The 27,869-nt window shown below is 40.7% G+C and overlaps 3 protein-coding genes across 3 annotated transcripts; 2 read left to right on the top strand and 1 right to left on the bottom strand.

The window, feature by feature from the left end:
- Positions 1 to 10,184: 10,184 nt before the first annotated feature.
- Positions 10,185 to 11,436, top strand: LOC4337270 (uncharacterized). The gene has a single exon (XM_015779586.3). It carries the CDS (start codon positions 10,731 to 10,733, stop codon positions 10,998 to 11,000), a length of 270 nt encoding a protein of 89 aa, XP_015635072.1. The 5' UTR covers positions 10,185 to 10,730; the 3' UTR covers positions 11,001 to 11,436.
- Positions 11,437 to 19,332: 7,896 nt separating this feature from the next.
- Positions 19,333 to 22,066, bottom strand: LOC4337269 (cold-responsive protein kinase 1). Its single transcript, XM_026025211.2, has 7 exons — positions 21,919 to 22,066; positions 21,328 to 21,487; positions 21,080 to 21,222; positions 20,743 to 20,956; positions 20,415 to 20,649; positions 20,139 to 20,289; positions 19,333 to 20,048 (listed from the first exon to the last, which is right to left on the bottom strand). Exons 2-7 carry the CDS (start codon positions 21,470 to 21,472, stop codon positions 19,689 to 19,691), a joined length of 1,248 nt encoding a protein of 415 aa, XP_025880996.1. The 5' UTR covers positions 21,473 to 21,487; positions 21,919 to 22,066; the 3' UTR covers positions 19,333 to 19,688.
- A 1,872-nt stretch (positions 22,067 to 23,938) lies between these two features.
- Positions 23,939 to 25,836, top strand: LOC4337268 (uncharacterized). Its single transcript, XM_015781077.3, has one exon. The coding sequence runs from the start codon at positions 24,004 to 24,006 to the stop codon at positions 25,678 to 25,680; it is 1,677 nt and encodes a 558-aa protein (XP_015636563.1). The 5' UTR covers positions 23,939 to 24,003; the 3' UTR covers positions 25,681 to 25,836.
- Positions 25,837 to 27,869: the final 2,033 nt, after the last annotated feature.

Genomic DNA, 27,869 nt, shown 5'->3' with positions numbered 1-27,869 from the left:
ACCTCGGTATTTACCTGTCATAAAAGTTCCATCTATGCATAGAACAGGTCGACAATGCACAAAAGCATTGATGCAAGCACCCAATGAGAAAAAGGCTCTTTGCAGCACACTCTTTGTTCGATCATCAACCGATGTAAATGTATGTAGGTCATAGTACGTATTATTATTCCTCTGGGCAATGGTGGCTAACAAACGAGGCAAATTATCATAAGAAGCTTCAAATGTGCCATACCTCATCTCAATGATCTTTTGTTTGGCTCTCCAGGCCTTTGCATAGCTTATGGTGTACTTGAATTTGTTCTCGATGTGCCTAATAATTGATTTTGGTTCAAAGCCAATGTTACCAACAACACTGCTGTACATCTCACTTGCCACAAAAGCTGAAGTGATGTTTCGGTGATACTTCTCCACCCCTTGTAAGTAGCACTTGTGCTCGGTCACAATGCTAACTTTCCAATAATCATTCCATTTACCCTTATATGCATGGACACGCCACGGACAATCTTCCTTCATGCACCTCACTTCATACACATAATTTGTTGACTTGACCACCCTAAACTCTCTCTGCAAGGAAACTGCCCAATGCTTCACCGCCTCCTTCATCTCATCCTTATGAGCATATCTTGCACCCTCAATTACCTCGTTCTCCTTATACTCCCAGGGTACATGATCACCCTCTGATATAACAAGTCCAGAGAAGTCCTCATTTGCCCAATCAGTGGCCATTACATCACCTTCCTCATCGGATGATGCGTCGTCGTCCACTTCCTCATTATCCGAATTTTCCCTCTCCATTTCATCAACAATTATACCGACTCTCTCCCCCTCATCCGCCATGCCCATAGCCTGCTCCTCCCTTGGTTGATTTTCCTCATTTTGCATCGATGGTCCAACAACATCCCCTGCATTGATAGGACCCTCTACATCTTCGGTTTGCATTGAAACATTTATATCTTTCTCTTGTACCGACACAAATATAACGAGGGGTCATGACCGTTCAAAAGCCATTTCCACATACCGTCTCCAAGCATCAGTGCTGTCCATCGGCATTAGTTCCCAAAAATAACCTTCTGTTGCACGACTCACTACAACTGACACTGACATTGTGTAGACTTCTTGGTCTATTCTAAATCCTCTCAACAACCAACTATAAATTGACTGAAATGTTCTCTCCGCAGGCCTATCGATGCCCTTAGATGTCATTACAAAATCTAACAGATCAACACCATCTGGACCAAATCTAATATTTCCTTCACCGTGAACTATCTGAAATGTGACCTTACTTGACATTGTGCCTGATGAAAACAATAACTGCGTTAACCTCGCATTTCTGTACTACGCCCTAAGTTACATTCTCTACAATATTGTTCTCTAAATTTCTAAAATTACGTTACATTCTCCAGATCAAACTAAACTACATCTTACAATTAACACTACTGTCTATGTCTCAATTCATACTATTATATTCTATGCTCTGGATCTACACATATGTGCTGTGTGCTACAGATGTGCTAAAATATATGGAACTAAAACTAAAACGCAACATATATACTCAAACATAACATATTAGTACAAATGCACAAAAGATGTATGGGAGCATACCTGTGATGAATTGAGCGAACCAGCAGGGCTTCGCCGCTCCCCTTCTGCTGCCCTCCCCTCTCTCTCTTTTGTTTTTTTTGGATTTTTAGTGAATATAATGAAATTTCACAGAGGAGGGACTGGGCTTTATAGGGGGAGAGGCAAAAATCGCCCTCCTCCAGGGCGGCAAGGGGGCCGCCTGCAAAATTCCATGCCCCCTCGCCGCCCATTTGCAGGCAGCCCCCCCCACAGTACAAAATCGCCCTAGCGGAGGGCGGCAAGGGGGCCGCCTGCAAAATTCCATGCCCCCCTCGCCGCCCATTTGCAGGCGGCCCCCCCACAGTACAAAATCGCCCTAGCTGAGGGCGGCAAGGGGGCCGCCTGCAAAATTCCATGCCCCCCCTCGCCGCCAATTTGCAGGCGGCCCCCCGCACAGTATAAAATCGCCCTAGCGGAGGGCGGCAAGGGGGCCGCCTGCAAATTTCGTTGACGGCCGTCGCCCGAGAGCGAACGGCCGTCTGCCACGTCATTTTCGCCGCCCTCTGAGAGGGCGATTTTTAAAAATCGCCCTCCCAGAGGGCGGTAGGCGACTCCTTCCGTCAATTTTCAAAATGGAAAATTATTTTTGTAAAACTTTTAATAAAAAAAATTATAAATAAAAAAAATTCCGTGCAGCGGCATGGGAGATTTGATTAGTGGGAATCCTTGGGCCGATTCCACGTACGTTTCCACTCCCAGCCTTGCCCATCTATGGTGGGCTTTGGGGCTTTGCACCGAGCCGTTTGGTGGTGGATCATCGGCGGGGCGCAGCGCGCGGGTGGGTGGGCGGATTCGCGTGCCGCGCCAAAGCGTTTGACGTCTCGTTTCTGCACAACCCACACGCGAGTCCAGGACGGACGGCCCAGCGGCTCGCGCCCAGGACGGACGCACGCGGTTCCACCAGCGACGTGCTTCCTGCCGTATGGGCTTCATGCGCTGCACCCGGCCCCTCTGTTTCTCGCATGCACAGCACAGTGCAGCGTCGTCGTTGTAAATGCAAAGTCCTGTTCGGCACGGCTGCTCAAGCTTCATTTTTCTTATAGTTGTAACCTTTTCATCTAAAATAAAAGTAAAACTGGTTAGAGAGCTCTCACGAAATAAATGAGAGAGGTGGAGCTGGATTCATACTACTCTATAGATCTACTTCAACCCTAACTTATAGATCTACTCCAACCCCAAACTTCTAAAATTAAATTTAAGGGATAGAGCTTTACCAAATATGTCCGTACTAAAGGAGAACCCAGCTCGTAGGGGGTCACAGGTGAAAGGACTGGATTCCAGCCAAGCGTACACATAACTGTATGTATTCTAGGGGATTGTCCAAGCTTTTATAAACTGGATTTTCTTCGTTTATGAATGAACAGATGATCTCTGATGGCCCGGGAAAAGAAAATGCAAGGCTAACGAGAAAAGATATCCGATGGACTGAACAAATGCAAGGCCTGGCCGGCTTCGTCTCTGTGGTCAACGGACAAACAGTGCGTGAAAAAGCAGCTAGTGTCCAGAGCGCAGCTGAGCGGCTGACACGAAACAGTTATCCGAATGCGGGCCTACACAGTCACAGATCGCGTCAATTCAAGGCTTCCAGTTCCAGCCCATGAAGGGTGTACACACATCTCGTAAAAAGGAAAAATATAGTAAAATGAAGAGTTGAAATGGCTGCAGTCCTACACTCCTACTAGCATGAAAGTTGAATTTTGTTCCTCGAGATAATATTCTCTTATTTTATGCACGGTGTTTAAAAATTTATAAAAAAATAAAAAAAAATACTATGATAGATCAATACTCCCTCCATTCTATAATATAAGACACAACTATTTTTTTTTATGTTCCATAATATAATACATACATGCATACATACAATTAATTAGGACATATTCTTCATTAAATTATTGTTTTTTTTAAATCCTTCACCCTCAAGATCTCAAATTTATTGGATACATGCATTATATTTATTAGGTTGATTCAAACTAGGAGATGATAATAATTGTTTCTTGATCTTTGGGTTAAGGGTGGTTGTGCCTTATATTTTGGAACGGATGGAGTATATGATATATCTTTGTATGCAAATATGCAAGATGAAATTCGATTTATACGATTTGAAACAAAAACGATCATGAATTACAGTTTCATTCATAGTTAAATTTATTATTTTTGTTTTTTTATGAGTCAAATTTAAATATGCAGGTTTGATAAATGATATACTCCCTCCATCTATTTTTGATAGTCATATTTCTAAATCTGAAAAATTTATTTTTGATAGGCATATTTCAATCCAACAGCCTATTCTCTTAATGACTTTCTTGGATTTAACGCATGACTCTCTATTCTTCCACACATGATTGGTTACATGGGCATTGAGAAATGTAAATATTAATGAATCGTTTGTTTACGAGGAATGACTAGTAACATGTTTAAATGGATGATAAGTAAAATTACTTATTATTGGTATGTGTTGTCGATTACATATTGATCGATCTTACTAAATTATTTTAAATTTTTTAATGATTTTTGAGTGACATGTAAAATAAGAGAATATTCTCTTAAAGGATGAATGGAGTTTCCCCTACTAGTATGTGTCACCCCCAAACACTTTCAGTTAGCAAGCTGTCATTCACTGATACTCCACTATATCAGAAAATTTTGGTGGAAAACCACTTGGCCCTGCCGCTACCGCCGCTGCTTCTACCGTTACGTGAATGCCGGGCTACACGAGTCGGTGTTTTTTGGCCCCATATTATCTGATACCCAGCACGCCTGCGCCGACAGGCGATCGGCAGCTGCGCGTCGCGCGCATGGTCGGTGGGACGGTGAGCGCCAGCCAAGTGCCCAAGAAGCCTGCAGGGTCCGCAGCTTCTGCACTTGTCTCCATCTCACTCACCCACAGTACGATGATGCTGATGCACAGCACAACGACTTGCTACCAATGCTTAAAGCTTTGAAATGCCTCTGCGTGACATGCTATATGCGCCTTTATTTTTTCCTTTTTCACAGATGGATCTCATCTATCCGGTTAGTGGCGCTGCATCATGCAATGCATGCGACCGTGTGCTGTGTTGTTTGCTTCCATCCGTTCCCTTAGCCAACCTCTGCACGATACGTGGTGGACGACGACTCCACTACCCCTGCATTGCAGCAGCAGTGTACTAGTGTGTGTCTCCACGAACTCACTGGATCGACGGAACAGAGAGAGTATCCATGCATTGTACTACTAGGATTATTTAGCTAGGTCCACTCTAATCGACAACTGCTCGATCGGTTGGCTTGTGCTGCTGTGCAACGCATGGCTGCCTTGCCCATTTGTTGTAAGCGATTACTCTGTCTCAAGATAAGTTAATTTTTAGCTCTTTCTATTGATCTCAAACTAAAATTGGTTTTTAAGTAATCATTGCATCAAAAATTTATGAAAGTAGAAGATAAATATATTGAAAGTAGATAAAGTGGAAATAATTGTATTGGGATTTGATAAAGTGGAAGTATCTAACTTTTTAAATTTTACACACATGTGTGGATGGATGAAAAATAAAATTATTTTGAAACGGGGGGAGTAGTAAAATTCTTCCCTTATCTATACTATTATAAAAATTGAAGATGTTTTTGCTGGTACTTTGGTAGGTCATTCGTGTTTGAGTCGGTTTTTAAGTTTATTCGTTTTTGGAAATACGGATCTGTGTTTGAGTCGATTTTTATGTTCGTTCGCTTTTAAAAATACAATAGATGTTTTATAAGAAATCTCTTTAAAAAAAACTCGCATGCTAACTCGGGACACTTTTAAAAATATAAAAGGAGTCGTATAAAAATTATTTTAAAAAAACTTGCATGCTAAATTGAGATAAGAGTTGGACTCCTAATTATAACTTATGATTTTCAAAAAAAATATCCAAGCAAATTCCCACAAGGATTTTCACCCTAACTAAACCGTATAACAGTGATAATAAAACTAAAATAGCCTTCATCCGTCGTAATGCATGGCATTTTTTCTAGTCACCTAAAAACGAAATTGAAACGGTTCGGTTTTTGCAGAAATAGAGGGGAGAAAACGTTGTACCAAATGAATTAAGCCTATGTTTCACAGCCAGGCAGTTGGGTCGTCTCTGCAACAGTGACATTAGGCCCCTCGATTCTAGGCCCATGTAGATTCAATTAAGCAGGCCGGCCTATAAAAAACCCGAGCTTTAGATATTCATTTTCTAACTGATGATCACATTTACTCACAGATTCACAGTTCACCATTAAAAAGATGGGATTGATGATTACAGTTCTGTCTTCTGCCATCATATATAGAGATAAAGGCGTGGTTTCTTTTTATCGCTCTAAGGTGTACTCTTTACGTACTTTCCGTCCCTTAATTAATTTGCTTATATATTCAGCATTTAGAAGATCATAACAAGGACAAGACGACAACCAAAAAGAAGACACGCAAAATGTGCAAATTAAAGATGATCATAATAAATGTACGAGATATGATATAAAGATGCATTTAACCAAAAGAGATTTACTGGCCCCAAATCAATCGAAATGATCAGCACGTACTAGGTACCACTGTGGTACGGTATAATGTGGCAGCTGACACACAAAACGGCGGCAGAATTGTCATACTACTTGGTGATCATATCTAATAATCCTAGCTTTGTCTATGTATGGGTCCTCAAGGTTCTTGAAAGGGATAACACATTGTGGTCATAGTCATCTTTGATTAGCAGGTACCTAATATCATACCTTAGCACATGCACGAGTACCTAGCATATAAGGGTAATATACAAAGTATAATACATAGACTCTCCACATATTCATAAGAATATAAATGAAAGCTAAAACAATCGAGTGGCATGACTAACTAGCTCAACCCGTTTGATTTAGGGTTTATTTGATACAGTTTCAGCTTCAGCTCTATTTATCTATCTTAGAGTTGAAGCCCAACCAAATAAGAGTGGAGCTGGTTAGAGTACTCTCACAAAATGAATTAGAGATGTGGTTGAGTTTAGACAGTTTCACAACTTCACTTCAAATTTAACTTATGAAATTAAATTTAGGTGTTAGTCCTACCAAATAGGCTTAGATCGTCGAACGTGTTATTGCTACATATTATAGAGGTAAATCAAATATTTTGAAAATCATCCTTTCAAAAAAAATATTGAAACTCAAATTTGACAAATAAATTAAAATAAATATTATATATAAAGAATACAATAGAAGAAAGTTTTTTAGAAAATGTATTTTTCAAAATTTAGAGTAAATAATATATTTAAAAAATCTAACGAATAACCCCAAAAGATCACAAGACACCATGGAATCCCGTAGATCTTCTGGATTAGCTGAACACTGCATGCATGTTGTTGCTAACGCTATCTTAACAGTGCAGCACTGCAGCACACAGTAAGTGGTTTGGTTGGTCAAAAACGTACTAGAGCCACATTTACAAAGCAAAATGCCACGAGTACTACCGCTTGCTCCACCTTGATGTTGGATTAGACCACAGGGCTGACCTAGCTAAAATCAATTCCACTGACATGGACAACTAGGCACTAGCTAAAGAAAACCCTACATATTCATACACACGTACAGTACATGTATAGTAGTACCACTGTACATATGTGTACCAGGTAACAGGAAATCCTTGTACATATACAGCAAACAGTAGGCATTGCATATTGCATCTTTTGCCAGTAAAATAGCCTGCAAATAATGTACTAGCTAGTACCAACTGAATGAACTGATAAGTTCAACCCAACGCTACATACTTACTCCCTCCGTCAAAAAAAAAAACTAAACATAAGAGGAGATGTGATATTTTCTAGTATAATAAATCTGAATAAAGGGCTATGATTCATTATCATAGAAGATGTCACATCCTTACCTATCTAGGTTGTGTTTTTTTTACGGAGGGAGTATGTCCGGTGTTTTTCCAATAAAAAAATATATATGTCCAACTTAGAGCAGATGAAAAAACCATCAATAAGTAAAAATTCGTGAAAATCGGATCTAAAAATTCTCTAATATGAAAAGGTTCTAGAGATATGTATAGACATAAGATACATTCCCACCAAACCTAAAATCCAAACTTAACTTTATTTGAGAGAGAGAGAGAGAGAGAGAGAGAGATAAATTTCGATGAATACTGTCCTTTTACTATCCATCTTGTATGGCACAGCTGTTCTCATCTTGTATGGCACGTTCTGGATCGATCGATGGGAGAATGAGACAGGGACCGATGGATCATGGTCGTCTCATGGATGGTTGCTGTTGGTTTCGTTCACCTACAAAAGCCTGCAGAAACGACCCAGAGGAGGAGGAAACGGGGAAGGTTTCTCTGTTTTTTTTCTCTAGCAAAACAAGCTGCTTGCTAGCTACTCCTCTCTGCTTGCTGTCGCACTCACACCGTGCAATCTTTCATCAGCTCATCAGCTGCACAGCCCATCTCTCGCTGACCCGTTTTTGTCCCCTGTTTTAATATACACACATCTCCCTTTTTTTTAGCTTGTGCTTGCTATATTGTCCAGGTGTGATAGTACTTGTGTCTACTACATGTAGGAGCATATGCATGCAAGAATTTGTGTGTGTGTTTCTCTCTATCTCTGCTGGATTGGATACAAGAAGTAACAGGCTTGTACCAGAAGCAAAATAACCGGCCGGGATGGCCATAAACCCTTGTCTGTGGCATTACCTCTCTCTCTATTTATGAACCATGATGCTTGTATATTTATTGGCATCTAAAAGTGGTGAGAAGTGCCCATGGGGCATGTGGCATTGTGGCAACCATCGGCAGGGCCTTTTGAAAGCTTGTTTTGACCATGCACCGGCGATATAGTTTTAGCCACAGGAGTCATTACGACCCAGCCTTTACTACTACTACTACATCGATCGATACGAAAAGAGAAAATTCCCTATATACCCTTGAAAATTTACTCAATCCCTTCAATACCCCTGAATTTGACATTATCCCTTATATACCCCTGAGTTTTCATTTTGATCTCCTCTATACCCATCTCCGTTAGTTGACCATTAGTTGACCGTTAAATATTTTAAAATGACTATATTACCCATCCTATACATATGTGTGGTACCTACCCAATAAATTTTCATATGAAAAATAAACTTATACAAAATACAAGCAATATAATCATTTAATGCCCAACTTAAAAAATAAAACTTATTATTTTTTATTTTTTAAAAATTATGATTAAATCCATACATTAGTTTCACCAGAAAATTAAGAGCAAAAACTAAATGTTATTTAGGTTTAAATTTTTGGGAAGATATACGAAATTCATCAAATTTGATCTGAAATTTATTTAAAAATTTTAAATTTGTTTTCTAATTTGTGATAAACTAATTATATCCCCTTTGTTTTTTCACAACGAATCTTTTTTCACTAAATATTTGTTGAAAAGTAATTTTCAAATCTTATGCAGAACTTTTTTTTACAATAAATCTTTTTTTATTTTAATGAAATAATGTTTTATTTTCAAAAATTCATCACAAATATTTAGTAATTTATTCCTTATTGGTTTTCACAAATCAAATAATTTACACATAAAACATTTCTAGCTTTTAACAATATAACAAGGACAATAAAGTAATTTCTACAATAACTAACGGTCAAACTAATGGTCAACTAACGGAATGGGTATGTAAGGGATCCAAATAAAAACTCAGGGGTATATAAGAGATCAAACAAATTTCAGGGGCGTAGAAGGGATTGGGTGAAATTACATGGGCATATAGGGAATTGGCCCATAAGAAAATGAACAGATAAGCACAAGTATTTTAGTTACCATTGTTCATAGACATATTCAATGGAATAGTTGTCTGATATTAAGTCCCCTTTGAATATCAGAAATAAAAAAAACAAAACAAATAGGAAAAACACATGGTTATAATAGGATTGCAAAACACGGAAAAAACACAGGAATAACCGCTTGATTGGACCATAGAAAAAACAAAGGAATCGGGAGATAGACTGAAGGAAATTTTCCAAGAGCTTTGAGCTCTTGCTAAGTTTCCTCCAAAATCTCTATAGGATTATCCATTCCATAGGAATTTCAAAGGACTATATATGATTCAATCCTTTGATTCAAAGGCATTTATAGAAATTTTTCCTATAGGATTGAAATCCTCCAAAATTCTTATGTTTTTCCTCCAAATCAAAGGAGCACTTAGGAGGAGAAAACTTGCTGTTAGATCCTATCCTTTTCTGATTCTGAATTTTTGTTTCCGCAGTCTCCCTAGCTAATCGATATGTTTCATGTAAAAATATATATATATACAAATTTTCATCTATTTTTTTTGTAAAACAACTTTTCAACTTCTTATTCCTCCCGTATCAAAATATAGCAATATAGAATTAGATTAGATATATCCCTCGTACACCCTGCTCTGAATGATAGTGTTGATATACGGCGTAAATCCGGATGATTGATGCTAGGGTATGTCTATTTTAGGATGAAGGAAGTAATAATTAATTCATTTGTTTATACACTTAAATAGCTAATAGAAAATCATATGATCCATCAACCTATCAATTTCAGCTATCCCCTTAAAGATGAACACCTTTTTTACCATTGTGTGAGATACTGAATCCAGCTCTGGATGAGAAATAGAGATGTGGAGCCCCTGTTCACCAAACTTTCCATTTCCTCCCCACCTTTTTGCTCTGAAGAAAGTGGCCTTTGTGTAGTTGTGTGTATGGGTGTTTCCTTCTCTTCTTTCTCTTTACCAATCCCTCCCTCTCTCTCTCTCTCTCTCTATACACAGCAGCTGAGACAGTGGCAGGGAGGAGCAGAGAATTGAAGATCCTTAAATGCGGTTTGGTGGCATCCCCCCACTGGCCCATCCTCCATCCTTTGCTCCCAATATCACATTTGCGTTTTGCATTTTTTGCACTGCATTTCATTGCATTGCCACACCAGTACACCACCCCCACCTACATAAAAACCCAATGGCAATCTTGCAAGAACTAACCTTTGCCACCACTGATCCCTGCTGCTACTCCTCCCATCTTTTACCCACTTTGACTCCACTCCACCTAGCTACCTAGCTAGCTCGCACCTTCTTCTTCGTGTTCGTTAAGCTTGCCGGGCTTACCGGCAAAGAAGGTCGTCGGCGACGCGATGATGAGGAGGCGGTGGTCTCGCGCGGCCGTCGTCGCCTGCTTACTGCTGCTCGCCGCCGCGTGCGCGGAGTCGGCGCGCCCACTGCCGGCCCCGGCCAAGGCGGCGGCGGCGGTTGTCGTCGTCAGGCCGAGGAGCGCGTTCGACGTGGTGGTGGCCGGGCTCGTCGGCATCGGGCTCGGGCACCGGTGGCGGCCCGGCGGCGGCGACCTGGTCGACGACGAGAAGCGGCGGGTGCCGACGGGGCCCAACCCGCTGCACAACCGATGAGTACTACGTGGTACGTGTACGTACGTATAGCTAGCTAGCTAGCCTGCCGCGGCTTGGAGAGACGCGTCCATGTTATATATATTTCCGCCATTAGCGTGGGCGCGAGGAGCAAGCAAAGCTCCATCGCAGAGTCGTCATGGCGGCGGCGACGACGACGAGGAGGAGAAGAGGAGGAGAAGAATGGGAAGGAGAAGAGAGGAGTTCGTCCAGTATTGTTTCCCTTCTGCTTCCCTTTCTTCTTTGTCCCTCTTCTGATCCACTTAATTTGGTTTTTTTTATTTTTTTTTCTTGATTTTATTTTGATTTTTTTCCTCTCTTGTATTGATTGGTTTGTGAAGTGGACAGCAAGGCCATTCTGTTGATCGAAAGAGAGATAGAGATATGAGTATAGTGTTTCTTGTTTCCATATCCATCTCTTAATCTATAGTTTTCTTGATGATTGTGTTGTTATTTGGTAGTATATATTGGTACATGCATGCTCTTGTGTACAATCACATAGTTGACTTCCTTGCATTAATTTTGGGTACAAAATGATTAATTAGCTAGGCTAAATTACTCAATGAAAACAATCAGACTACTGCATCTTTGCAGGGGAGTCGTAGTGGGAAAAAGTTCACAAAAGAAACATCTTGGATTGAAGTATACGATAGCTTTTAAAAGAGAAGTTCGTCGAGAACGCAATGGATTAAAAGGGAAGTCTTGTGGGAGAAGAGATGACTGTGTGAAAAAAAAAATCAAATCTTTTTTCCAGAAGTTAGGAAATGATGAACATCAATCGATCACCCCAATGTGATGAATTCCCTTTTGAATTTAGCATGAATTTCTTGTGCCTCTTTTCTTTATTGACGAAAGTTTTGAACCCCATTTAATTTCTATTGAGTCTTTCATACACTCCCTTTTCCCAATTTTTGCATTATCATTTCCTCCAATTAATTTAAGGCAACGTCAACGTGGACAACTAAACAGGAAATTAAAACAGGAAAAGCAATGAGTGCATGCATTTTTCTCTCGAATTCCAAATATCCAGTGCATTTTTTTATACGTAGATATATAAGTTCAGAGATACAGTTTACTACTAAATCCTAAGCCCTTATGGATACAAATATCAGGAAAAAAACAAGAATATTGTCAAGAAGTGAAGAAAAACAAAAGGAAAATCCAATGCATGCCTGTCCAAATTTATTTCATCTAGTTGGAAATTCTGCAAGGTTTCATAAATGTTGGATGTGATTGGTGGGCAGATAATCCAGATGTGCGACTACTATTTCAGCCCAGTAATTGCTCCCTATCGCCCACACAAATCTCTATCACACATCGATCTCTTGTCAGCACTGAAGCCCAGCGTTTGTTGATATCTCAACGCCAAGACTGAATCTTCTTCCTCCAGGGATTAGTTGAGACTGTTCGGGGAATTATGAATTTATGATCCGTCGTTTCTGTCACATTTGAGTGGCTTAATCTGGTGAACGATCGATGAAGTGGAGGTGTTTGATCGATGTGACGCCGTTGCAATTATTTTGTCATCCTTGGTGCTCGCCAGAGGCTCTCCAAGGGCATTCTCAACCCAATAATTAGATGGTGTCCATAGCATTATATAAGCTGTCACCTAGAATGAAAAATAATGTGGCAATTGAATAAACGAGTAAAGAGAAGGAAACCATATCTTGTATGAGACATAGTTTCTACACAATATCCAAGACATCATGTGAGATAAGTAGCATTAAATTTAAGTATGAAATAGTGGTGTTTGCATTAGAAGAGTAGTTTCGTACTAGTTTCGTGATGATGTGGAGTTTATAAAAACCATGTATAGTGTCTTGGGTTAGGAATAGCCTAATTCCCACGGAGTATCATCAAGAGGCTGTCCTCCTACAGCACTCGGACAACGAGTTGCATTGATGTCACAGCTGCTTGCTGTGCAGGTTGATAGGAGTGTGTTCTTGGTTAATTAGGTTTGCTTAACCGTGTAATGGGTCTAATCCTACTTTAAATTGTTATATTTTATAACGGAGGGAGCATATATTTAAATATATTTTTTTCTATGGTGTTGTTCTTTTCAGCGTATTTATTGGATTATTAAAATAGATTATTCGCTCAACACTTAATTTTTTTTATAAAAAAAATCTTATGTTCTATTAATTATATCACTTATTTTGAGCTATTTGGTACATTTATTTCTCAAAATATTTAACCGATCCCTGTAATTAAGTAGATAACCCATGGCAATAATCCATTGAACAATCTAAGTCCATGTTTGATTCAGCTTAGAATTATGATAATCTAAATTATTAGGAGTAAGCTGAAATAAACAAATAGCTTATTATGATATATTATTATAATCTATAAGCTAGATTACTATAATCTGATAATCCATTATAAATGTGCATTTTCTAGATTATTGGGTGACTAACAGCTAATAATCCAGAGAATCAAACAGCTAACAACTTATTCTATGCTGGCTTATTATAATCCAACTTATAGCAATCTGATTCAATAATCTAGATTATAATAATCTTAAGCTGAAACAAATAGGGCCTAAATCAAATGGTAGAGACAGAGATGGAATGCTATTTTGTTGTTTTAATGAAATATCTGATATCTTTTACTAGTAAAAAACAGAAGAATAAGTTGCAACAGAATGACAGATGCATGACAATTGGCAAGGACTTGGCAAGAAATACAAGGACGAGTACGTGCTAGTACAACACCAATTAGCTGGAGGAGGTAGCTAGCTAACCAAGGCCTTGTTTAGTTATAAATTTTTTTTTAAAACTTTTAACTTTTTCATCACATCAAAACTTTTCTACACACAAACTTCCAGACTTTTTCATCACATCATTTTAATCTCAACCAAACTTACAATTTTTGCGTGAACTAAGCACACCCCAAGTGCAGTGCAGTGTCAAACAAACAGCTCAGGAATCTCATCGACATGGACCCTTCTCCTACATGGGTACGAACAGTATCCATCCATCCATCCTTGAAGCCAGCAAGCTGATGCAGCAGTGCTGCTCGCATCAATTGCACATGTCTGCATATATATCTGTCCCAGCCTCTCCCCAGCTTACATCTGAAGTCTGAGCAACATACATACACATACTACACGCGTTTCAGAGATTATTGGTGGACGGATGCAGCAAGCAAGCCGGGAAAGACTTTACAGAGGACATCATGATGTGAAAACGGAAACTTTACGCTGCATTTTCGACTGACGATTTCCTCTCGCAGCTGCTATTCAGGAGAGTCTTAACTACTAGCGCAGTAGCGCTCCGCTCTCTATCTCTGCTCGTCTCTCTACTGTACCACCGGTGAGGTGAATGGCGTGTAGTAACCTTCTCCATTTTTAAAATCTCGCAATTTCTAATGGTAACCGTACAGTTTTTGTTGTAACCGTGCTATTACCGTATAGTATATCATTACACCGTGAGATAATGATAACCCGTAACCCTCATTACCGGATTAATTAGTAAAACAATAAGAGAAATTCAAGACGAGGAAGCAAAGGAGGTTTTCAGTGAAGGTGGTATATATAGATCAGAAGATATAGATCCTTCGCATAACTGCCAATGCAGTAGCAGTGGGCCACGGTTTCCCTTACCGCCGGTAACCGCGCGGTTACCAGGCTTACCGCGGGGGTACGGTAATATAAATACCGCGGTAACCTCTTTAAATTTAAATAAATTTAAAAAATAATTTGAATTTTTGATAAATTTTACACGGTTTTGTATGATTTTCCACGGTTACCGCGCGGTAACCGTGCTTACCGCCAGGGCGCGGTAACCCCGGCCCCAACGGTTTGAGAAACCCTGGCAGCGGCTGACATCCGAGTTCATGTCTATAAATCAATAGTATTTGTTACTGCACCAACATTACCGTAGACAATCCTCACTGGTATATCAGGATCAGCTGCTTGCTGCAGTAGAGAGGGAGGCCGGGTGGCCAGTGAGTCAATACGGTAGCATTGCCATCTCGGCAGTGCTGGCTGGCTGGCTGGCTGGACCTCTGCCTTTTGCCGTTGCTCCCTGCGACTGCGAGTGAGTGCCCCCATGCTTCGGTCTCTAGCGCTGTCTTTAATGGGAGTGGGGCGAGCAACAAAATGTGTTTAACTAGATTTGTTTCACCCCTTGTTTTTTTTCTTGGAATAGTACTACTAATAATGAATTATATTTTGTCCAGATATGACATACTTTAGTACTATAAATCTGAAAGTATATCTATTTAGAATTATAGTATTAGGATATGTCTAATTCAATATTAGGGCATGTATAAAGGTAGAGTTAGATATGAGCGCTACGTTATCTAGAGACTAGCATCCTACAACAGTTAGAGACAATATGGTCTCTAATTATTAATATATCAAAATACCTTTTCATACTCTTCTATTCAGACTTGTAGTATTAGGATATGTCTAATTCGATATTAGGGCATGTACAAAGGTAGAGTTAGATATGAGCGCTACGTTATCTAAAGACTAGCATCCTACAACAGTTAGAGACAATATGGTCTCTAATCATTAATATATCAAAATACTTTTTCTTACTCTTCTTTCCTTTTTTTCACTACCATGCAACAAAATTTGCTCTAATAAATGCTAAGAGTCGACTTTGAGCCGTTGTCATGCATAACAACCATACTCATTTCTCTTTCTTCCATATCATCAAATTTACTTGCATGACAATATAGAGAGACCACTAATAAATACAGTTGTATATGATCTTAGTTAGTATTTTATGAGACGAAGAAAGTAGAAGTAGAGAAATCATCGTCAAATCTTAAGCGGCCCTCAGATTCAAAGTTTCAAACCAGTCCTTGTCTCCGATAAAAAGAAAGATTCAGGGCAGGAGCGTTAAAACAGGAGGAGTAATTACTGCCTACGCCCATAAATGGCGTTAGATTATCCTGTAATGGTAAAAATCGGAACCAGAGGTACGGTCGATGCTCTTCTCTCTTTTGCCGTGCTACATTGTCCCGTTGTGTTTCGAACTAATCCCGAGTATTATGGAGATGTTTGGTACAGTAAGATATTGTTTCCTCTCAACACAACATAGGAGTACATAAAAATTACTCCCTCTGTCTCCTAATAAACTCAATTTTCTCTCCTTCCGTTTATTTTAAAATAAGTTCATTTATTATTGTATAGGGTTTATTAAAGTAAAAAATAATTATAGTGGAAGTGTATAAAATAGATAATAATTGCATTTGGAATTTAATAAAGTAGGTATATTCTAGTCTTTTTTATCAGTATGTGTTAGATGCGTGAAAAATGTTTTTTAGACTAAGGGAGTAACAACAACGTGTTACTTATATTTATGAGAGGCAGTAATATTATTTAACAAGGGCAAATGATTGGGGGAAAACGAGAATGCTAAAAGAAAAATATATAATATTGATGAAGAACTTAAATCCATGATGGGAGCACTGGTGGAGAAACCATCTTTGGTCGGTCGACCAAATTTCACAATAGTCTCGATTCCATTAAAAACCGGGACTAAAAACGATTTTTAGTCCCGGTTTAAAAACTTTTGATCTTTAGTCCCGGTTGGTAACACCAACCAGGACTAAAGATGATTTGTAGTCCCGGTTCATCCCCTGTCAGATGTATGTCAGGGGGTCGAGAATCTTTAGTCCCGGTTGATACTACCAATCGGGACTAAAAATTACCACTTCACCAACCGGGACTAAAGATCGAGTGATCTTTACTCCCAGTTGGTATTACCAACCGGGACTAAAGATCGATCTTTAGTCCCGGTTGAAGTTATCAACCGGGAGTAAATATTTCTCTCCCACATCCGATCGGTTAAGTCCCAGACAGATATTTAGGTAAGATTGGAACATCCCCTCTCTTGCTCTTCTCAGATCCAATCCTCTTCCTCCTCCCCTCCCCCCTTCCTCTTCTCCTCCCCTCTCCTTCCTCCTCCTCTCCTCTACTCCGTCTTCCATCGGCCGGGCGGCGGCGGCGCGGCCGCGCGCGGGCAGGCGGCTGTGCGCAGGCGGCGGCCGGGCGCTGGCTTGGTTTCTTTTCTTTTTCTTTTTTTTGTAAGTTGTGTTTCACTGGATGTATAATTTTGTGATTCATTGCATCGCATGGATCTAAGATGTATAATTTGTATAATCTATGATGTATTTAATTTGTGTGTAGTTTTTAGGATTTGTGATGTATTTGATTTGTGATGTTGATTTGGGATGTGCATCTCATTCGATTCGGGAGAAAATACATAGATTAACACTAGCCATTAGCAAATCAACAACAAAATAATAATAATAAAAAATCTCGAGGAACTGTCGCTTCCCCTCTTTAGTCTCGGTTGGTACCCCTCTTTACTCCCGGTTGGTAACACCAACCGGGACTAAAGATTGATCTTTAGTCCCGGTTATTTAAACCGGGACTAAAGATAGCGATTTTTAGTCCCGGATTCGTAGTCCCGGTTGGAAAACCGGGACTAAAGGGGGGTTATCAACCGAGACTAAAAACAGTTTCTCCACCAGTGGAGAACATATTTTTCATCCTCCATTACTCTCTAGGCAATGAATACTGGATATTTCGGCACGGTATTCTCAAAAGCAACTTTGGTCAGTAGTCTATTAGATAAATATCCAATTTTGTTAAAGTTTTTTTAAAATCAATTATACAAATTGTTTCTATGTTTTTAAAGTAAATACTTTAAAAGTTATTTATAATGAGAGTTTTAAAAGTTTAACATTAGTTTTGTTTAAAACGATAATTATTTTTAAGCTGAAAGGAGCTCAGCACGCAAAACAAAGCTCGTATTATTACATGATTATTTAAGTATTAACTTTTTTTAAAAAATAGATTAATATGATTTTTTAAGATAACTTTCATGTAGAAAGTTTTTGTATAAATAACATCATTTAATAGTTTGAAAAACGTGCGCGTGAAAAATGGGAGAGGTGGATTGGGAAAATGGGTGAAGAACACAGCCCTAGAGAGAAGATAGAGGCGCTAGGGTGAGTTAATTTGGGCAGTGCATAGGTGAACCAGTGAAGGCCGGCCAAAAATAGAGGCAGCAACCAGTGGGAGAATGATTTTGACCATGATTTCAATTCTTTAATGGTTGTTGAATGCATCAATGCAAGTGTGTTCAAACTACAAAATCTGTCATGTCGTCAACCTTCCTTGTAGCTCACTCAAATTATCGGAAATGCCAACCATCATTTTGGAGCTTTCTCTGCTTGTATTGACCGTTTCACAATCACATCATGAACAACAATGCTGCTCCCAACTTTTAAAGCTTAAAAAAATATTCCTCGTCCTACTCCTTCCGCTGAGAAACATTAAGCATTTCGAGCTCCAGATATCAGATTACGGTAGATTTGAAGTTTGTATGTTAAAATATATCAGAGTAGTTTAAAATTTTAATTTTTATTTAAAATAAAAATAATTTGATTTATCCAAATGTTATATACACGTAATATGTATAGATTTGTGAGTTAGGAATACCCTGTTTTATAAAATCTTATATCTGAAGTTGTGCTAAAGAGGGCTTAATAAAAAATATCTTACTCACTGTATTCTAAAATATAAGACACATTCGCCTTTTCCAATGTTTATAATACAAGAAGCGCATGTATTAACTATGACCTTCTCTCTCTTTTATTCCCTCCGTTCCATAATATAAGGCATAACTATTTTATTTTGGATGTTCCATAATATAAGGCAGACATGCATGCATACAAGAGACCACCTATATATTTGTCGACAAATTTTCTACTAAAAATTTAATAGATGTAATTATAGTACAATCGTAGTGTAATTACACTGTAACTTGTATGTAATTATACTGTAACTTGCATGTAACTATAGTGTAACTTGTATGTAGATTTGTTCTGGTGAGGAAGAAAAAAATCATAGCACACACATATGTGAAAAGATTTGTTCCCACGACCTCTATTTTACTGAAATAACATGTTACCGAGAGATTCTTGAAAGTTACATACAAGTTACAATGTAATTACATGCAAGTTACAGTGTAATTACACTACGATTTTACTATAATTACATATGATAAATATTAGGGGGAGAAATTTGATGACAAATATCTAGCAAAATCGTGCATACAATTAATTAGGACCTCTTCTTCATTAAATTATTGCTTTTTTAAATCATCCACCCTCAAGATTTCTAATTCTATTAGATGCATGCATTACATTTATTAGGGTGATCCAAACTAGGAAATAATAATAATTGTTTCTTTGTCTTTGGGTTAAGGGTGGTTGTGCCTTATATTTTGGAACGGAGGGATTAGTTCTTTTCTAAAATCCTCTACCCTCAATATTTATAATCCCATTGGATGTATATATGCATTATTGGGTTAATCTAAACAAGAAGGTGATAGTAGCTTTAGATTACAATATAGCAGCGGATAACCCAAATTATCAGTCCCTAGTCATTCATGAAGAATGCAGTTTTTTTGAATGAGCAATACAAATTTGCCTCTCCTTCCTTTTCCCACTCTTCTTATTTGGTAGTAGTACTACTCTGTACAAAACTAATACTATTGTGCAACAAAAAAAGCACCATATAATGTATAGCATTTGTGCTTGATTGCCAGCAAGTCAGCAACATCCATGGCAGGTATTGCTGAGACACGATCTCGCTGTAGGACGAAACAGTTCTTACCATTCCATCATCACCAATGGCGACTTCAATATATGCGTGGGTGCGACCATTTATATGCCACAGCTCATGTCGTACGGCCTGTCGACCATCGGCGACGGCGTGCCGAGCCAGTACGCCGTCGACCTCATCTCCGCCGCCGTGTCCGAGCCGCCGCCGTTGTTCTTGTCCTTGAGGCTCTTCCTGTCCAGGAACGCCGGCCTCACCGGCGCGGGGATGACGGACTGCTCCGTCGTCTTCATGGTGAGCATTAGCACCACCTCCGACATCGCCGGCCTCAGGTTCGGGAATGGCTGCACGCAGAGCAGCGCGATCTGGCACACCTGCATCACCTCCTTCTCGTCGAACCCGTCGGCCTGCAGCTTCGCGTCGACCAGCTCCAGTATCTTGGATTGCTCGTACAGCCTCCATGCCTGAAGAAGATTCAGAATGAGAGAGATTCTTGTGACAGTGTCGTAAACTCGTAGTAATGTGGAGTTTGGGTTCAGAAAAAAGATTCAGACATGTTCAGGCAGGTACTGCATTTCGTTCGGGAGAGAGAGATCCGTGTTCTTCCTGCTGCTGACGATCTCGAGCACGAGAACTCCGAAGCTGTAGGTGTCGGCTTTCACTGTGAGCTCCCCTCTGATGGCGTATTCAGGCGCCGTGTAGCCTCTGAAAATCCATGGATCACAAAGTTCTTCAGAAACAAAATTTACAACCTTGTCATGGCTCAGGTGTTCAGAGCTAGCTAGCTACGGGTTAAGCGAGCTGAGTACTATACTTTCTTCAGTACTTACAGTGTGCCGGCAAATGCCGTGCTGAGGTATGTCTGGTCCTCGGGGAAGAATCTTGCCAAGCCAAAGTCACTGATCTTGGGCTGAAACTTATCGTCCAGGAGGATGTTGCTCGCCTTGATGTCGCGATGAACAATCCTCAGGTTGGACTCCTCGTGCAGGTACTGCAGGCCTCTCGCGATGCCGATGATGATCTGGTGCCGCGTCTTCCAGTTCAGAAATGGTGCACCATCAACACCTGCAAAGTTAATGGATGTGTAAAAATGTGGATCAAGTAAACAATGTTTTTGCTTGTTCTTGACAGTTTTTAGGTTCAGGATGTAATGCTTACCAAACAGTATCTTGTCCAAGCTCTTGTTCTTCATGTACTCGTAGACGAGCAGCCGTTGCTGGCCCTCCGAGCAGCAGCCCACAAGGCGAACAAGGTTCTTGTGCTGGATGCTGGTTATCATGTTCACCTCGACGAAGAACTCGGACTCGCCCTGACCTGACTTGCCGACGCTCAGCTGCTTCACAGCAACCTTCCTGCCATCGTCTAGTTTCCCCTGATAATGAACATTAGCATTGCAAACAACCATAATGCAATCAGAAATTGCTGTAGAATGGTAGGTGATACTGATACAGATTCAGTATTGTTTTGTGGCGTTTCTTGGCAGAAAAAAGTGTACCAGATAAACAGGTCCAAAGCCTCCTCTCCCGAGCTGATTCTTCTGGTGGAAATCCCTCGTGGCCTTCTTCAGTGTTGCATAATCAAAGTATGTTATTGTGCGCAGATTGCCGCTCATGTTGCCGCTGAAATACTCGGGTACCTCTGTTACATGGACAGAAAGAGAAACAGCAGAGTTTTATACAAAAATTATGGAGCAGTTTGTGTTTTATTGTTGATCAGCAGGTTTGATGAGAATGATAGGTTCACCTGACGGAGCCCTCTTTGGCCTCATCAATCTCCTCATGATATCTGGCCTGAGGAACTTCCAGCAGATACCAAGTAGGATGAAGATGACTATGATGAGAATCACGATGAAGGCCAGGAAGACCGCACTCGCATTTGGGTTCGCCATTGTTGCTGTCTATTTCTGCACATTCATCCACCCAAAACCTAACATTTTCAGCTGAAACTTGTTCTAAAATGTTTTCGTGCCAGTTACTTAGTTGCCTGTACTCCGTACAAGCAAAGCAGAGGTGAATTGCACATATGCTCAGTGACATGCCAAACAAAAAAAATACAGTAAAAACCTGAAAACTACTTAAAAAAATTACTCATTGTGACATGAACAAATCTCATATATCCATTTATGTATCCTATGTTAGTTTTCAGGTTAACTCAAGCCTGAAGTAATTAAGGGTAGGAACCTAATAAACAACATGATAGAAAACGCCATGAACTAACTAATACCACAGATCAGCCATGTCGAGGAGAAAATACTTCCTCTCACCACTATACTAGACTCATCTATTTAGTTCAAAGAAAACTGTAGTTAAGTCATCTTGTACCTACTGTACGTACCTTTGCAGAACAGTCGGTCGATCCAACGGCGATGATCACCGGACGCGCCGCCGAAGCCGTCGCCGCCGCCGCCGCTTCGTCCTCTGTACGCAGCCGTAACAGCTGCAAGTCTGCAAGATTGCAATGCGAGGCTTCCAATGCCGTGTGGCGATGGAAGGTAAGCAGAGCTATCGGTTTCTCCGAGGCGCTCGCGCGTGTCGTGTGTCCGATCCGATCCGGTCGTACTTCGCGCTGGCTGCATGCTGCCACTGCCGGCCGCTAGCTAGCAAGCATTCGGTAGGCAAAAGCTCGCGAGGATATTAGAGTAGCGCGACAGCGACGCCAAAGGCATTTGTTAAGCTCAATTGCTAGAAAACTTATGCAAGTTTTTTTTTTATGTCTCTAAAATTTTTAGATTTGTGACCATATGATCATCTTGAGATTTGTACTAGAAAATTAGCGCGCCCGTTGGTGCGCTTGCTAATCTAACCTGTATTTTTCTCTAGCATTATGATAATACTTATACCTTTATAAGTAGTATTTTTATTTTTACGTCGTGGAAGAATTATAGTTATATACACTACGAATCGATGAAGATCATATTTTAAAGGATATAAAAATTTATTTTTACGTCGTGAAAGAATCATAGTTATATGCACTACGAATCGATGAAGATCATATTTTAAAGGATATAAAAATTTATTTTCTTTTCTAAAGATTCTGCCTCGCTTCTAAATTTAAGAGTTTTAAACATAACCTGTTAGAATTTGTAGAATTTAGAAGTAAACAATTTTTATAGTGTTTAAAATTGCCACTAAATATTCTACCTTTTCTAGACACAAAGGATATATAGGGTTAAGTTACCTATTTCTAATTCTAACATGTCTCATGTCGTATTTATCGGAATTTTTCTCCCTGACTTTCCTAAAACTGCAAAAGTTTTGTAATTAAAAAAAATTTAACACCTTATGTATTTGTTTATAATTCATATTCCTTTTTATATGTAAAGTTTTTTTTAACATGTTTGTAGAGCGTACTCTCTCTTTTTATACATATTGTAGCTTTTAAAATGATATTGAAGTTGCACTTTAAACATTAATTTATTTCATAATAATCGATACCTATGAAGTCGAAATAAATTTCACGTTACAGCTTATATGTGCCTAAGTAAATATACTTATATTTCGCTGAGCTTTTGTATTAAAATATTACGCATGGCATCCAAAACTGCTAGACAGTGCTGTACTGCTGTAGCTGTTTCATCACACACACTGTTATGGGCCAATTTGGATTTTTTTGGCTGTGCGTGCGATGGAATTTTGGCCCAGCCATCCAGGCAAAAACGTATTACGGGAGAGATCGAGAAGGGTACCCTGCCGGCGCGTCCGCACGATTACGTGCACGATTTAATTCACAAGTTGCCCGTCTTATTATCGTTGCTCCACGTGTCAACAAATTACTCGACCATATGGACCAATCAGATTGTATAAAACCTGCCGGCTTTAGATATATAGATAGATAGATGTCACGCGTAACATCTACGTACTAACCAACCAAATTATGGTTGAATATAAGTTTTAAATAAGTTATACCACAGTTACAGTACTATAATTATCGTGTAGTAATTATAGTATAGTTATAATTTAATTTAATTATATTATAGTTACATCTTAATGTTTTTCGCTGAAGAATATTACCTCGAACAAGTTTGGAGTTTTTGTTGGCGATTGATTAGTGGATCGCGCGACGAACTTGTTCCAGGCCGGTAGTTGTGGCCTGTGGGCCGGCCGGTGAAGACGCATGGCCTTCCACGGCCCACGGAAATCTTGAGTTGGTGTCCGCATACGGCCCATCATCAAATCTACAGCGCGTGATGCAAAATTGGAATAAGGTCCATGAACAGTAACAGCATTTTCCAACCAGCAACCGACAAAAGCTGATCGTTGGATTGAAATACAGAGCATCCAGCCACAGGCGCCGCCCCCACTCACGCGACGCGAACCGGAGAAATATAAAAAAATCGAGCAAAGTCATTTCAAACAACGAATCCCCTTCCCCGGATCAAGCAGCTAGGGTTTCCACCTCTCCCTCCCCCAAATCTTCTCCATGGCCGCCGCCGCCGCCGCCGACGCATCGGCCGAGGCCGCGGCCATCGCGCGGCGCCTGGCCTCCTGCAACGGCTCCGCACGGGAGCGCGCGGTGCGGCACCTCCTCTCCACCTTCCTCCCGGCCTCGGCTCCGCACCTCTCCGCCTCCGACCTCCTCAAGCTCTGGAAGGGCCTCTTCTTCTGCTTCTGGCACTCCGACAAGCCGCTCTACCAGTCCTCCCTCGCCACCCGCCTCGCCGCCGGCGTCTCCTCGGGCCCCTCGCCGGCCGCCGCCGCCGCCTTCTTCGCCGCCTACCTCGCCACCCTCCGCCGCGAGTGGGTCCACATCGACACCCACCGCCTCGACAAGTTCTACCTCCTCAACCGCAGGTTCCTCCACCACGCCTTCCTCCTCCTCGCCGCCAACTCCTTCGCCGCCGACCTCACCTCCCAGGTCGTATCGATCCTGTCGGAGAAGGTACTCCTTCCCGAGGCCGACAACGTCGCCGCCGGCTCGCCCCGTGGGCTTGGGTACCATGTCGCCGAGGTGTTTCTGGACGAGCTGTCGCCTGTGCTCCCTGTGAGCTTACAGACAATGGAGGTGTTGCTATCTCCTTTCTTCGCTGTGTTGGAGAAGTCATCTGATAGGGTGATGGTGGCTAAGGTTAAGTCTAGTGTGTTTGAGAGGTTCCTCGAGAGCGGCAAACAATTGCTCGAGATGGCGAAGAAAGGCGAGGGGGTGGAGAAGGGGAGCGCAGACGAGAAGATTGGGAAGGTTGGCTTGCTGTTTGGGTTCAGCAAGAGGTTCTCAGATATTGGGGCGAAGGCGGAGACCGTGCAAGCAAACCGAAAGGTGCTATTTGGGCTGAGGGATGCGTTTGTGAAGGTTGAGAAAGGATTGGAGCTCTCTGGGGTCGAGATTGCTGTGCCAGAGTTCAAGAGTACCGAGGTGACAGGGGTGGAGAATGGCATGGATTTGGATGAGGTGAAGGTGGAGAAGAAGAAGAAGAAAAAGGCGAAGAAAGCTTCATTGGTGGAAGGTGAGACAGAGGGGGCCAAGGATTCAAAGCAAGAGAAAAAGGTCAAGAAGGAGAAGAAAGAGAAGAAGAAAAAGAAGAAGGTAGAGGTTGTTGATGAGGGAGATGTCACGGAACAGAGTACAGACGCTCCTGCAGAGGAGGACCAACAGATGGGTGATGGTACTGAGGCTGTTACATTTGATGAGACATTGATGTCCAATCTCCAGAAGCAGTTTGAGAAGGCTGCAGCAGAAGCTGGTATGGTCAATGGAGGCAGCAGCTCAAGTGCTTTGCCCGCTAGTGGGAAAGCTGCAAAGAAAAGGAAGAGAGCAAAATCTGCAGATAGGTTATCGGTTTCTGATGGAGACGATGTTAGCAGCGAAGGTACAATTATTTCCCAGGATGGGGAGAAGAGCGGTAAGAAAGTGAGGTTCTCGATGAAGAATAATCTAGTTTGGAAGCCTCACAATCCTTTGCCGCCGCAGTGCTTGAGGCTGCCACCATCTGCTACTCCAAGAGGGAGTGCACTAAAAAAGGGTGTTCTGCCTGGGCCTATAAAAGAAACGCCTACGCCTGTGAAGAAGACTAAGCCAAAAGCGAAATCTGCAAAGAAGGTCTTGAAGAAGCCTTCCTCAGCCGCGAAGCGCTTGCGGAAGTTGCAAAATTTCTCTGCATGAACTCTTTTATGAATTGACACTGCAGTGATCATGCTTTCTGCATGGTGTGTCTTTTCAACCGTGTTCTATTATTACTTAATTCTTCACCTAGGTTAGTCTTATACGCTGTTGACTATGCAACAAATTTATATTTATGGATTGTTTAATGTTGTGTTATGTCATAGCGCATTCATGATAATCATGTGGGTGATCATTCTTTGGAATTAGCAGTAGCAATTTTGATCTGGATAGTACAAGTCTGAATTCCCATGGATGTCCTTTCTGTTCCAACTATATATCTTCCTCCATTAAAAAAACTATACATCTTCCTGTTTTCTTTCACAACTGTGGCTTAGTACAGAGTACTGGTTCAGTGATTCTATATAGATGAATCGCTTCCACAAGCTTATTTTCTTATTGATGATCAGACAGGCGGATTCTTCTGAGCATTATGATGTTCCATTTGACATAAGATTGTTAACATCACTGGTGTTTGGCATGAAGGCCTTTAGTTACTAGTTTGCATGATGAAGATAGCTGTTGACATAGTTTGTTTCTTTCAGTACCCAGTAACTTTGATGGGGAATGTTCTGTCTGCATATGGTACACAAGAATGAGATGTGTATGAATGATAATTAGCACTACATGTTTCTGTATGTGAAACCGACCTACTACTGCTAGATATAGATATCATGCTCAATTGTTTCTGTCCAATATCTCCGTGATCCAAGAAAGTTACTGAAATCAAGATTCAAGAGCAGAGCGTTTCGAAGAGGTGAGTTGTTGGGAGAACATGAGCAGCATATGTTATACTGTATTGACTTCCTCAGAAGTTCTGATTTCTGATATCTTGTCTCTGAAAATCCCTTTTGGCTAAATTGCGCCTGCACTGGCAATAGACGCTGTGCTGTCGCAACCGGGGCTCGTCAGTATTAATTTCTGCTACTGATTTCACTTGTTTTTCTTGTATCAGTATCAACTCATTAATTTTCTCAACAGCACGTTGCAGAGACAGCTATCATCGGTGAACTGCGATTGTGATGCTTGTATTATAATTCGTATTCGTATTATTGGATTCTTTCTTGTGGTGAATGATACTGCTACTTGGCCGCACTATTTCGTGAAATGTGCATGTTGTGAATGTAGTAGTATGATCAATGTCAAGCAATCCAGAACCGAAAATCAACCACTGAAAATTGCTGTGATCAAAGATAGCTTCCTAGAGAGAGCGCGCACGGATCACGAGGCTTCAGCAGCGGTCAAGATGACACTGTGATCGTTGGCACAAGTCGCTCTTGCTTAGAGAGCTAGAGTTAGTTATTGTCGTCGTGTAGAATATAGTTAGCGAAATGCCAGGATCAATTCATAGACGAAATTGTAGATTGCTTCACTTGGTTGTAAATTCCAATGTGCCACATGAAGAAGAAGAATCATCACAAAGGTGAAAAAAATAAGAGTCAGTAGTCACACCAATCCACAACCTTGGCAGACTACTGTGGAAAATATTATACCAAGGCAAATAACCAAGGGTTAAACCTGTTGCTCAGTTATGTGGTTATGCTGGAGATGGTTTGGGTTTCTTCCATATACCTCTTTCAGCTGGAATGAGGGTTAAGCATGAGCCTAAAGCGGCTTTGGTTAAGGTCACTAAAGGACATATGTCTGTAAGTTCTATTATTTCTGAGTTGGAGAGGTTAATACCTGGTAGATGGAAGTGGGTGGTGCATGATAATGGTGATGGGACTTTTCATACTATTTTTCCTTCTGCAGCTGAATTAAGTCGTATGGTCGAATAGGGCAAGATACACACTAAAGTTGGTGAGGCTGAAATGGAGATTGTGGAAAGGGGAGTTGGGAATGAGGTGAAATATGTGATGCCAAAAGTGTGGGTACAGTGCAAAGGTCTTCCTTCTGAATTGAGAGAGTATTTAATCATTTGGGCTGTTGGTTCCATCCTTGGAATTACTAAAGCTGTTGATATGATATTTACTAGAAGGTATGATATAGCTCGCTTACAAGTTTTGGTTCTTGACCCGTCTCTGATTCCTGATGTGGTGGATGTGGTTATTGGTGATCACTTGTATGAGCTGTCTTTTAGAGTAGAACCTGAAAATAGGCCTGAGGAGCCTGTGCCTATGGAGATGGAGAATTTGGATGATGGGGATTTGGAAAAGAAAAAAGAGGGGAACATGAATCAGGATCTGGGGAAG

This window comes from Oryza sativa, chromosome 4, assembly GCF_034140825.1.
Source record: "Oryza sativa Japonica Group chromosome 4, ASM3414082v1".
Taxonomy (NCBI): Eukaryota; Viridiplantae; Streptophyta; class Magnoliopsida; order Poales; family Poaceae; genus Oryza; species Oryza sativa.
The sequence above is the reverse complement of the archived record's forward strand: the minus strand, read 5'-3'. Positions and strand labels throughout refer to the sequence as shown.

Bases quoted from the DNA above. Each gene is read 5' to 3' on its own strand.
- LOC4337270 (XM_015779586.3), top strand. From the start codon at position 10,731: ATGATGAGGAGGCGGTGGTCTCGCGCGGCCGTCGTCGCCTGCTTACTG.
- LOC4337269 (XM_026025211.2), bottom strand. From the start codon at position 21,472: ATGGCGAACCCAAATGCGAGTGCGGTCTTCCTGGCCTTCATCGTGATT. The intron at 21,223-21,327 runs GTGAACCTATCA...TCCATGTAACAG, and splicing joins GCCAAAGAGGGCTCCGTCAG to AGGTACCCGAGTATTTCAGC. The intron at 20,290-20,414 runs GTAAGTACTGAA...ATGGATTTTCAG, and splicing joins ACGGCATTTGCCGGCACACT to AGGCTACACGGCGCCTGAAT.
- LOC4337268 (XM_015781077.3), top strand. From the start codon at position 24,004: ATGGCCGCCGCCGCCGCCGCCGACGCATCGGCCGAGGCCGCGGCCATC.